This window comes from Sturnira hondurensis, unplaced genomic scaffold (assembly GCF_014824575.4).
Source record: "Sturnira hondurensis isolate 20B ecotype Veracruz unplaced genomic scaffold, ASM1482457v3 Scaffold0000648, whole genome shotgun sequence".
NCBI classification, from domain to species: domain Eukaryota; kingdom Metazoa; phylum Chordata; class Mammalia; order Chiroptera; family Phyllostomidae; genus Sturnira; species Sturnira hondurensis.
The window spans coordinates 8,299,693-8,313,304 of record NW_028073279.1 but is presented as its reverse complement, the minus strand read 5'-3'; the positions used below and the strand labels follow the sequence as shown (position 1 = coordinate 8,313,304).

Genomic DNA, 13,612 nt, shown 5'->3' with positions numbered 1-13,612 from the left:
TATAGTAACAACATACTGTACTGTGGGCAAGTGAGCACACTATACCGTACTTATAGTAACAACATACTGTGGACAAGTGCAATGAACAACAGCAATGCCATAATGGACAGGAGGGAGCAATGGGAGCTATTCTGGTTTAAAGCACCTTTGCTATACAACAAGGCAGACTTAGATTTTAGATTAAGTAATAATATACAATGAAAAGTCTATGGAAACCATTAATTTTTTATAAAAGTATAACTAATAATGCTCAGAGAGGAGAAAAATTGAATCATATAAAATGCTCAGTTAAAACCAGAGAAGGCAGAAAAAGAGAGGAGGGCAAAGAATAAAAGCAATGAATATATCATAGACATTAATCCAACTATATCAATAACTACTTTAAATGTGAATGCCAGTGATTTTAATACACTAATTATAAGACAGAGATTGTCAGAATGAATAAACAAAACAAGACCCAACTATTGAAAGTATGTCATTCACAAGAAGTCACTTCAAATATAAAATTTATATTTGTGAAAAGCAAAGCAATGGAGAAAGATACATTATGCCGATATTAATAAAAAACAAAGCTAGTGTAGCTATGTTAAGTTTAGTTAAAGCAGAACTCAAGTCAAGTGGAATTATCAGGGATGGAGAGAGCCGTTACATTAGAAGATGATGCAATCATTAATGTGTATGTACCTAACAATGAGGTATCAAAATACATGTGCCAAACCTAATAGTTCTGCAAACAGAAATAGACAAATACACCATCATAGTTGTAGATTTCAACACCGCCCTTTCAGTAATTGTTAGAAAATTATTATAGCTATATTTGACCTGAACAGCATTACCAATCAACTTTGTTTAATTAATTTTTTAAACACTCTATTTAACAACAGAAGAATACACTTTCTCCTCAAGCTTACATTGAATGTTCACCAAGATACAACTATTCTGGGCTATAACACATACCTTAACAAATTTAAGAGAATGAAAATTATACAAAGTGTGTTTTCAGACCACAATGCAATTAAGCAAGAAATCAATAACAGAAAGATAGCTGGAAAATTCTAAATATGTGGAGATTAAACAACCAAATTCTAAATAACATATAGGTCAAAGAGAAATCTCAAAAAGAAATTACAGATATTTTGAACTGAGTGAAAATAAAACTATAATTTACTTTAATTTTGGGGATGTAGCAAAATTAGTGCACAGAGGGAAATTTACAGCATTATAATATATATTTGACAAGAAAGAAGAAGCTAAAATCAGTAAGGCTTCTATCTTAGGAAACTAGAAACAAAAAGAACAATTTAAGACTAAAGTATGCAGAAGGAAATTAATAATAAAAATTAGAGCAGAAATCAGTGCAATTAAAGAGAGAGAAACAATAGAAAAAAACAGTGGAATCAATATATGGTTCTCTGGAAGGATCGACTCATTGATGAACTCTGGTAGGTCTATCCAATAAAAAGAAACAAAACACAGAATACCGCCTTCAGAAGCAAAAGAGAGATCATCACTATTGATTTCATGGAGATTAAAAGAATAATAAAAGATTACTATAAGCAATGTTATGCCCATATATTTGAAAATTTACATAAAATTAACTAATTCCTTGAAAGATGCAAAGTACCAAAAGTCACAGAGGGGAAATAGATAGCACAAATATGCCTATTTCTATTAGAGACATTGACTAGAAAATTAATAACTTACTAAAAAAGACAGCTCCAGGCTTGGATGGTTTCATTGATGAAATTCACCAAACATTCTAGGAAGAAATGATACCATTTCTTCAAAATCTATTCCAGAAAATTGAAGTAGACAGAATGTATCATTGAAGAAATGATACCAATTCTCCACAATGTATTCCAGAATATTAACAGACAGTAATGAGACCATCATTACCATAACACACAAATCAGACAAAGGCATTACAAGAAAGGAAAACTCCAGACCAATGTCCCTGATGAACATACATGCAAAAATCTTCCAAAGAATCAGCAATGTATTCAACATGATATTAAAGGATTATATACCCTGAAAAAGTGGGATTTATTCCAGATGTGTTAAGTTGGTTCAACATTTGAAAGTCAGTCACTGCATTCTACTATACCAACAGACTGAAGAACAATTATATACTCCTATCAATTGATGCAGAAAGAGATTTTGGCAGTATCTGATATCCGTTATATAAAAACTCTCATCTGGATAGAAATAGAGATGAACCTCCTCAACTTGAAGACCTCGATAAAAACTTACAGCTAACATCTTAATAATCAGAAACTAGACACCTTCTGTATGAGATTGGGAATCAAGGAAGGATGTCTGGCCTGACTAAACTTACTCAGTTTTATACTGGAAATCCTCATGGTGCAGTAAGATGAGAAAAGGAAATAAAAGGTATATGGTCTAAAAAGGAAGAAATAAAACACTCTATGCAGGTGACATGGTTGTCTATGCAGAAAGTCCTAAGTTTTTTTTGTAAAAAAAAAAAACAAACCTTCTTGAACTAATAAATGAGTTCAGCAAGGTTGCAGATTTCAACATTAATATATAAAATTGATTGCTTCCCTACACACTAGAAATGAACAGTTGCAATTTGAAATAGTAGTAATACAAGTACAGTAGTATAAAAACAAAAAGAAATATTTAGATATATCTCAAAACATGTACAAGACATATGTGCAGAAAATTATAAAATTCTGATAAGAAATCAAAGAAAGGCTAAATAAATAGGTATATTAAAATTATATGTTAAAAGATTTTTAAAAATTAGGATGCATTTTTCCTGTCTTCATTTATATATTTCATGCAATGTCAAGAAAATTTCCAGTAAACTATTTTGTGCATATAATCAAACTGATCCTAAACTTTATATGAAAGACAAGAGGTCTGGAATAGCCAACTTAATACTAAAGAAGAAGAAAGTTGCTAGACTCACACGATGTGACTTCAAGACATTATAAAGCTATAGTAATCAATATAGCATTATATTGGCAAAAAATAGATGCATGGATCAATGGAATGGAATAGAAAGCCCATTGCTATATTGCTATAGTAATCAATGTAGCATTATATTAGCAAATAATAGATGCATAGATCAGTGGAACAGAATAGAGAGCCCATTGAAATATAGCCAATGATCTTTGACAAAGGAGCAAAAGAAATTCGGTCAAGAAAGGACAGCCTTTTCAACAAATTGCGCTGGAACAATTAGCCATCCATATGCAAAAACCAAAACAAAACAAAAAAAAGAAACCTAGACAAGACATTACACCTTTCATAAAAATTAACTCAAAAATAAATCAGAGATCAGAATGTAGAGTGTAAAACTATACAAGTCTTAGGAGATGAAATATAGGAGGAAAATTAGGTGACTTTGGATTAGGCCACAAGTTTGTTTAATATAATCAAAGCATGGTCATTGAAAGAAAAAAAGTTGTAAGTGGCAGTTAGGTCAGTTGAAAATGTCTGCTCTGCTGCTCTGTGAAAGACAGTGAAGATAATGAAAACACAAGGCACAGACTAAGAGAAAATATTTGCAAAACATGTATTTGATAATGAACTTGTATCCACAATATCCAAGAAACTTAAAAATTTAATAATAAGAAAACAAATAATCCAATTAGAAAATGGGCCTATGATTTGAAGAGACAGCTAACCAAAGAAAATATGCAGATAGCCAACAAGCATTTGAAAAGATGTTCAAAAGTAATTGCCATTACAGAATTTCCAATTAAAATAATAATGAGATACCACTACACACTTGTTAAAATGGCTAAAATAGAAAAAAAAATAGTACCAGTTGTTGACAAGAATGTAGATCAACAAGAACTCTCATTCATTGCTGGTGAGAATGCAAAACGTCACAGCCACTTTGGACGTTTGGCAGTTTCTTACAAGGCAAAACATAGTGTTACAGTATGATCTGGCCGTCGTGTTCCTAGGTATTTATTTACTCAACTGATATTAAAACTTATATTCATACAAAAACCTGCACACAAATGTTTATATAGGTTTATTTAAAAAATCACTAAAACTGAAAGCAACCAAGATTCCTTTAATATGTGAATCATTAAGTTATGGTATACCCATATGATGGAATTATTGAGTGATAAAAAGAAACAAGTAACAAGCTATAAAAAGATAGATTTTAGATTCATGTTGCTAAGTGAAAGAATTCAGTATGAAAATGCAACATACTATCTGATTCCAATCATGTGGTATTCTAGAAACAAATAAACATCACTGGGGAGATACATTAAAAGATAAATAGTTTCCAAAGGCTCAAGGGAGAGCGTTGACAAAAAAGGGAACACATCATTAACACTCTTAAGACTTAACTGGGAAAAGCAGATGTAAGCAAATTAATATCATTCAATATGTGTAGTTTCAGAATAAGAATACAGGTGAGGAGCATTTAATTCTTCCTTGGAGGGAGAAGCAACAGTGAAAGCTGTTATTTGTCCTTGACCTTGAAGCTGAAGTGTCTCTCTGCTCAACAGAAATGGGGCTGACATTTCAGGCAAAGGAAAAAGCATGAACAGCACCATGACTCCTTGAGACAAAGTGAAATATTGAAAGAAGGCAAGTTTTCATAAGGTATGTAGGTTATGTAAGGAGGTATGGGTGGAGATATGGCTTAAAAAAAGGTAGGAAATCTGAATTTGAAAAAGTGGGTGGGGGTTAGAACACGAAGGGTATTAAGGTTTTGGCTTTATCCAAATTACTGTATGGAAGCCTTTAAAGTTTTCTCTATTTTTCTGTATTTCAGTAAGGTCATAAAGTAATAAGAGACAATGCACAGATTGTTTGAAAAGAGAAAGGTATGAAGGTTGGAAGTCCAGAGGGGAGACTTTCAGAGGGAGGTAGATGGTAAATGCTGGGGGATTTGAGCAGGGAAGTAGGTGTGGAAATGAAAAAGAGGAGGAAAATGTGAGCACCATGAGGGCTGAATGGATGGGAATTGGTGTTCAGTTGACTTCAATTAGGATCAAGGAGAAGAAACCACGAATGCAGAGGTGTTTCTAGCTTGATCTACTGAATAAATAGTAATGCCCCCCCCCAATGGGGTGGGAGTTGGGGATAAGCTATAAAGTAAAAGATGGTGGTTTTGGTTTTGAAAAGGGTGAGTTTAAAGTACTAAGTGAACCTTGAAAGCAGTTAAAAACCTGTTTCTATATCATAGTTTGGAGATCATAGATATACAAGTGGCAACAAGGCAAAGAAATGAATACAATTGCCCAGACCAAGTGGGCAGAGATTAATTAATATCAATTTTTATCTTGAACTGAGGATATGGCCCTAAGGAATAATAAGACAATGGTGCCAGGTGAGGGGGAAGGAGCCAGGGAGAAGGCAGAAAATAGAGTCTCAGAAGTAGCAGAACTAGAACAGAGAATTAGGGTATTACAAAAGGAGAAACTGGCCACATGGAAGGTTTGGTGATGGCCGACAGACATTACAGAGAGTACAAGTAAGATGAGGACTGAGAAAAGGCCTTTGGATAATTCAGTTTAGTGGATGCTGGTAATGCTAGTGAAAGTCTTAGTAGAGTTAGAGAGTGAGAATGCACTGGATTTAAAAGTGAACTGGGAGGCAGATGGAGGGGAGGAACACACAGCAATGCATTGGGGATAAATGCTCTAGTTCTGCTGGGTAAGCACAGTGTTCTTTTGTGTATGGAATGTTATATTACAATAATATGAGACAATAAAATAAAACCTCTAGGAAGCATAAATTAGAGCCTAGGGAGGCAGGATAGCAATAGAATAGTGCTTTTTCAGATGCTTTCGAAAGGAAAGATAATGGAAGTCCATTGGGGTAGACGAGATTAAGAGGTGTTAACGCTGTGGGGACTCATGTATGTTGAACAGGAGGAACTGGTAGGTGGCAGGAGGTTGACAATAAGATGGTCAGTAATTGATATGAATATAGTAGGGGGAGCACACGGGGAAAGTTGAACTTTAGACAAGGTTAGAAATATTTTCTTTTGAGATATGTAAATCCAAGTCAGAATGAACATATTGGAAATGACAAGAAGAGAAATAGGAGATCCTCATCTCCCCAGGTATAAATTGTTAGCAGTCAAATGGTCTAGTGCATGGAATCACCTCCAAGACTTACTGAAAAACAAATCTCTGGACCTCAACCCTGGAGCTGAGAATCTGGGATAGGGCCTGAAAATATGTAGTTATCACAAGATTTTAGGTGATGCGGAACTGACTAGGGGACTACATTTTGAGAATGACGGCCTAGATTTTCTCAATGAAGCAGGAGGTTAGGTCAGCTGCTGAGAATCAGGGGGAGTGGACCTTCGGCTCTCCTTTTAGCTAAAGGCATATTTTGTCCAGATTCCCAAGCATGAGCTTTTGTATCTAGGGCATTTTTTCTATGCCAAGCCAACCGACTTGTGGGATCGAACTTCCCATGTTAGATAAAGGCACTGCTTTGAGAATGCTCACATCCTAATGATACAACAGAACTATTGTCAGCCGCATCTTCAGTTTCAGAAGAGGCACAGAGATAAAGGAGGCAGAGGGTCTTCTTTCAGGGTTTTCCTAATAGTGCACCTTTTCATAAGAAGCAGTTCTGGCTTCCCCTTTGTTATTTCCTTAAAGAAAATGATAAATATCAGTTTGTTTGTCTCCCACTTCCATCTGTCTGAAGGCTGCACTTTGCTTCTTTAAATGTGTCAGTTGTGAACATGATGATTCTGTTTGGGCATCTGTTCGTGTAGGTGTGATGTCCTTAGTGTTCACTGTCCCAGCTCTCACCTCTGCTGGGGACAGTGGTGCCACTTTTCCTGATGCTTTCTGCAAGGCTGGAAGCAACTTCAGCTGTTCTCATTAGCCCAAAGTGGGGAAGCCTTCAGTCCGCTGAGGTGGTGGTTCAGACACATCGGATGGGATGTACTTTATTGCTCCCATAGTCTGTCACAAGTTTACAATCTGATGAGGTTTTCAGTACAAATATTTTATACTTTTGCGTCTCAACTACAGATCCTAAAGCCATGCTTTAAAGATCAAAATACCCACAGATGCTGTACACAAATGCCATTTATTTAACAAAAGCTGGTGTTAGGATGGGAAACTGATAACACACATGCACACCTGCTCAGCACTTACCAGGCTTTTTCACCACCTGCCAAAATCTGACTATAGAAACTGCATTTCTGACGTGGGCATCAATCACTGCAACCTACACGCAGCAATTTACAAAGCCTTTCCCTACCCCTGTCTCTTCCCACCTCCCCCCACCAGCTCCTCATCTCAGGTATGTGAAACAATGGACAATGGATATTTAAAATCATGCAGCATTCCTCCACACCTTATTGCTTATAAATGCTGGGATCAATCAGGTCAAAGTTACATTAGCATATTAGAAGTACATGTTTTACATAGAAAGTGCTTAAGAGAGGATCTAGCCTATATTTCTAATAATAGTTGTAATACTTTACAATATAGATAGTATCGTCACTATACTTTATAATATATAGCATTTTTTCTATCCTGTATTTTATCTAAATTAAACCCCATAACAACATTGTGAGACAGACATTATTCCTCAAGGTGAAGCAAAAAAACAGAGATAGCTTTCGCTGGAGTATAATCACTGGTATATAGGAATCATAATAAAGAAAGACTTCATTTTGTAAAATTGAGGTATAATTGACACATTGTATTTGTTTTGAGTATTCAGTGTAATGATTCAATATTTGTGTACACTATAAAGTGACGAGCACAATAAGTCTAGTTAACATCCATCACTACACGTACAGAATTTTCTTTTGTGTAATGCGAGCATTTAAGATCTAACTGTTTAAGCAATTTTCAAATATGTGCTTCTGTGTTATTAACTAGAGTCATCATGCTGTACATTACATCCCTTAGACTTATCTTTTTTTAACTGGAAGTTTTTATCTTTTGACTCTCTTCACCAATTTGCCGATTTCCCCTTGCCCCCACACATTTCTTTACCCGTTCATCCCTTGGTGGACACTTAGGTTGTTTTTACATCTTGGCTATCGTAAAGAATTTGCAGTGAACATGGGGTGCATATATCTTTTGGAGTTAGTGTTTTTCCCGCTTTTGGATAAATCCCCAGAAGTGGAATTGCTGGATCATATGATTGTTCTAGTTTTAAATTTAAAAAAATTGAAGAAACTCAATACTACCGTGCACAAGGGTTCTCTTTGTTTCACATGTTCCTTGCCAACACTTGTTATTTCTTGTCTTCTAGATAATAGCCATTCAACCAGGTATGAGGTGATACCTCACTGTGGTTGTGATTTTAATTCCTCTGACGGTTAGTCATGTTGAGCACCTTTTCATATACCTGTTAGCTATCTGGATTTGCTCTTTGGAAAAATGTCTGTTCATAGCCTCTGCCAATTTTTAAATTGGATTGTTTGATTTTTTTGCTACTGGATTGTATGAGTTCTTTGCATATTTTGAACATTAACCCCTTATCAGATATGTGATTTGCAAATATTTTTCTCAGTAGGTTTCGGCTTTCTAGTTCTTCCTCATCGGTAGATCATAGGGAACCTATCATGAGTTCATGGGCAGGAAATGATGGAGAAGCATTGCTGTAACAGCAACAGATAACATGAGGGTCTGGGACACATATTTGTGCAGCTCCCTGGACCCACTTGTATTTGACCCCAGATGTATCACATCTGTGCTGTGGTGGATTGTTGCTGAGGTCACCTAACTTTATGACATATCTTTTCCTTGGATATGTTGATATCCACGATATGCTGGTAATTGCTGCTGAAAAATGCCTCCTTGGGTTTGTAGCATTTGCCAAGTTCTGTGGTGTCACTATTTCCATCATGGCTGAATACAAGCTGCCAGAGTGATGTCACAGAATATGGACTTGGGAAGAAATGCGCTTATATGGACTGTTTCTTGCATATCACTATACTCAGATAGTGCTGGGCAGTTTGGCCATGGGGTCACTCGGCATCATTCGAGGTCCCATGGTTTGATGCCCAGTTTCCATTAGGGCCCAAAGGCATGCCAGGAGTTATTTATCAACAGTTTATACTTCTCCACTGCAGAAGTCATAACATCTCTCTAGTAGCCAAGGAGTGTGCACTGCACATAATGTATTTTGCCATCACAGAGCACTGCAGTATCATTGATGATGTGGATCAAGCCAACTCTGAACCTTGTGAAGAAACTTTCCTAGCCCTGGGCTGCACTCCACAGCTTTCTATGCAATCTGAAAAATGGGTCATAACAGTATTTTCCAGTGTGTTAAATGTTGTCTCTGAAACCCAAAGAGACCTATAAAGCATGATGGTTCCTTTTTTTTAGTGCTAGAGATGCAAGGTAATAATTTATCCTTTACTTTGGAGTGAATATCCCAGTATGCCCAGAACCCTGGACTCCTAGAAACTTTACTCATGTGCCAGGCTCCTAAATCTTTCTGGGTTTTCTCTCCCTTTGGAGTACATGGGACTTTCTAAGACATTCAGAGTATCTGCCACTTCCCACTCATCAGGTATGAGTAACACGACATCGTCAATACAGTGGACCATGTGATGTCCTGGATCTGCAGAACATTGAGGTGACCGAAGGCTCTTCTGACAATATATGACAGAGGGCAGGAGAGTTAACTCAGCCCTGGGGCAAGACTATGAATGGGGACTTTTATCCATCTTTGTGAATAGAAACTGCTCATTCTTCTTTCTGGTAAGAGAGAAAGAAAACATGTGCAAGTTCAATAATAACAGAGCAGGTAGCCAAGACTGTATTAACAACATGCTCTGGTAAATATATCGCATCTGGTGCAGTGGCAGCAGTTGAAGTGACTGCTGGGTTAACTTGTGCAGTTCGTTGTAATCTTTTGAGATCCCCAGTTTTTGCAGGGGCCAGGCTACTGCATTAAAGAGGGTCCTAGTTGGGGACCACCGCTCCTTTACCTTTCAAGTTTTTCAGAGTGGCACTGATTTTTGCCATCTCTTTGAGATGCTACTGTGTGTTGAATTGTATCCCCCCAAATATATGTATTGAAGCCCTAATGTCAATACCTGTGAATGTGACCTTATTTGGAAATAGGGTCATTGCAGATATAATTAATTAAGTTGTACTCACACTGGAGTAAGGTGGTTCCTTGCAAGGAGAGGGAAATTTAGACATAGATGCATACAGAGGGAAGACAGCTAGAGGTACAACAAAGCGCAGCTATCGGTGATGTGGACACCGTCCTTCAGTGTCCACGTCATTATGGGTGAAATGAGACATTAACACGGACTACCAAGTCCAATGGAGGAAAAAGGACAGCATGGCTTTTCTCTCAAGGGGAGCAAAGGCCACGGTCTCCACCATGACAGGCCTTTATTGGGTTTCTCAGCACATTACATGATGGTATGCACAGGTTGCTTTAAGTGGTTACCTTTTACAGAAAACAAAGGAGCCAATGCTGCTAATCACATCACAGAAGAGGGATATTTGCAAATGAAAAGGGCAAAAGTGGTTGAACCCTCACTTGTCCTTGGAAAGTTTAGCATGGATTTTAGGAAGTTACTTTGCAGTAAATGTTTGGCACTGGGGGCTGGGCCCATGCCATGGAGAATGGTCTCCTACATATTGGAATTGTCCTGCCACAAGCCACGGACTTCCTGGGAGTTACTGGGTCTGGAGGAGGCAGGGAAGGATCCTTTCTTAAAGGTTCTGGAGGAAGTATGGCCCTGTTAAGATGTTGGTTTTGACTTGTAGCTTTCTGAACTGTGAGAGAATACATTTCCATTGTTTAAAGCCACACAGTTTGTGGTACCTTTTTACAACAGTCCTAGGACATGAATACACATGTGATAAAAGTATTTTTAAAAAATAGTGTCTTTGTGGAGGGCAGTGGGAGCACTTTCAGGCTCTTCTGGTCTCTCCTACAGGAGCTCTAATTTCACAGTTTAAGAAACAGAGTCAGGATTCTGCCAATTGCTAAGTATATTCATTCCAGTTGTACATGTGGAAACCAGAGAAATGACCACAAACATGGGTAGAACTCAGTTTCTTAGCTGACTTCTGCATACCTCCGCTCCTAATGAGAAGGTTGTGATGAGATATTTGGCTTCCAGCACAATCTGTATCCAGTAGTTCTGAAAGAGCTGAGAAATCCATAGAACCTGCAGTGGTGTTTCAGAGTCTTGCTTTAGTTGATGTGTTCTGGGTCGGAGGACTGGGCCTATGGACATAGCTGTTCTTTGGGGGTGGCGAATTCCACACTTTTGCTCTTTAGTTCTGGTCTCCATTGTGTGTGTGTGTGCGCGTGTGCTTTCAGGCTGCCATGTATCTTGCCGCTGGGAATACAATGTCCTAGGAGCCACTTCCATAATTTTTTGTGGGTCAGGCCTTGCTAACTCATTTGGAACTTGCTACAGATTATAATAATTCTGTCCTCCCCACTCCCAATGGCAGTCGTGTCCACTCCATTTCTAATGTGCTACCACCTGGCCTCTGCTATTCTCGGTTCCTATGATTCCTCTTGCCTTTAGCAAACACAGTACTGGAACAATATGTTCCGTCATTATTCCCAGCCTATTTAGTAATGCAAGTGTCTCTCTGACCTATTGTCTTTATAAAGGGAGTATCTTCCAGGCTTTCAGAGGAGCAGGATCAGCCACAGGCATTTTCTGTCTTATAAAGTGGACCTTATTCTCGCTTCTGTGGGCTTTGTAAACTATTTTTCTACACTTTGCTGCAGCAATTCTGGCACTGCTCTTTTGGTTAATAAGGGCCTTTTTTTTAAACCTTTTAAGGACCATTCCAACAGCCATCAGGGACCTTGACAGGGGTAAAATCCTGTATCACTGGAAAGTACCACTATATTGCAAAACGCTCCCTAACTCAGCTTTATGTCCTGTCCCCTCTTGATCTAGCCCCATTAGAAACCCCTCATTTCTAAGGGTAACATGTTATCCAGGTTCTCAAGCTTTCTAAGCACATACTTCTTTTTTGCTTTAGCTGGTCCAGCACTTTCTGAGTAAGGTTATGCTGAGATTTGAGCCTGGAGAGGAGATGGGACAAATCCTGAGAAGGGCAAGAAAAGTCTCCGAAGGCACTTGCCTCATTTGAGGCCTTTGTAGAACTTTGCTGTGTGGGCCTAGCTCTATCTTCTAATAAGGAGGACTTGGTAATTTCTTCAGGTCCATAAGATTCACAATAACCTCAGGATTTAAGGTTCTTAACTGTGTAAGAGATCTGCCTAGGCTGAAGCTTTGCTAACAGTTAAGTCCTGTCCCTGTTTTGCTGTGACCACCATCCAGTTGCAGGAGCAGTTCTCTTTGAATGCTGCCAAGGAGTCCCTCCTACTCCCACACTTTGCTTTCAGATGTTAATTCACAGCCTGAGCCTGTCATTTTCCTTCTTTAGCCGATGATGCCCAGCAGCAGCTAACCAATTCCACGATTCTTATAGTTACTTTTTTCTTCATACCTCTATATACCCAGTGTGTCATTCTGGCTATTTCATTTCCTTTGACCCATATCTTATCATGAGCCACCTTAGGTGGAAGCTAGAAAAATGCTCTAGCCTTCCAAAGGCTATTCATATTTGGCCTGTCACCAGGGATGGAGTTCTTACTGCCATTCAGCCAGAAAATTAGCTAACTCCAGAATTCTCATCTTTACCATCTGCTTCCCAGGAACCCTTTGATGTTAACTGTCTTAGATTGGGTTCCTCAGAACAAAACTTCAATAGGGATCCTTGTTTAAGGATATATGTGCTCTCAGGAGAAGAGAAGTGAGGAAAACAAAGCAGGACAGAGGAAAATGCCAAGCAACAATGTGGTCTCAGTAGAGACTAGCTTCTGTCTTGTTCCATGAGGAACTGTAGAGCAGGGGTCCCCAACTCCCAGGCTGTGGACTGGTACCAGTCTGTGACCTACTGGGAACTGGGCCACACAGCAGGAGGTGAGTGGCAGGCCATTGAGTGAAGCTTCCCTGGCTTTCCTGCCTGAACTCTGCCTCTTGTGCGCCACCCCCCCAATCTGTGGAAAAATTATCTTTCACGAAACCAGTCCCTGGTGCTATAAAATATTGGGGACCAATGCTCTAAAGCACAAATGACAAGATAGAGCTTGAGGCAAGAGGACTGACATTTTGTTTTCCATGCCAGTGGGTCATTGGCTGAGTGAATCCTGGTGGGGGTTGGGGGCTGAGGACAAGTGTAGCCTCCTAAGCAAGGTACTCACATTGGGTTCAGGGCAAATCTCTGTATTGTTATCTTCAACAATCACAGCAAATGAGTGGGGTACAGAAGCCAAGGAGGGGATCTGGGTGGACGCCCACAGCATCCAGTACAGCATTATAGAGCTATCATGAACTGTAATGATCAGCAAACTCTGAGTTATTCTCTATCTTAAGTAAAAATGTATTTTTAAAAAGTTTGAAAATCTACTTTAGGCTTGGGTAGGAGGGTTATGTTATTTTCCCCTTTTATTAGTGGAATTACACTCAGTCCCACTGGCCATAGATCCCAAATGCCCAGTTCACTGTTTTCAACGGAGGACCCTGTTGTCAATGAGGTCTCTCCTCTGGTCTGTGGCCAACTCTTAGAGCCCTGAAATCGAGAATGTTATTTCCCACTGTGACTTATGGTTAATTCTGTCAATT

General features: G+C 38.6%; 1 protein-coding gene across 1 annotated transcript in view; it reads left to right on the top strand.

Annotated features, from left to right (window-relative positions):
- Window positions 1–4,573, top strand: part of LOC118984942 (cAMP-specific 3',5'-cyclic phosphodiesterase 4B-like) — a 113,067-nt gene extending 108,494 nt beyond the window's left edge. Inside the window, exon 4 of the mRNA XM_037043165.1 lies at window positions 4,497–4,573. Within this exon, the coding sequence (XP_036899060.1) occupies window positions 4,497–4,554 (58 nt within the window). The 3' untranslated portion in view covers window positions 4,555–4,573. The remainder of the gene's footprint in view (window positions 1–4,496) is intronic.
- The last annotated feature ends 9,039 nt before the right edge of the window (window positions 4,574–13,612 follow it).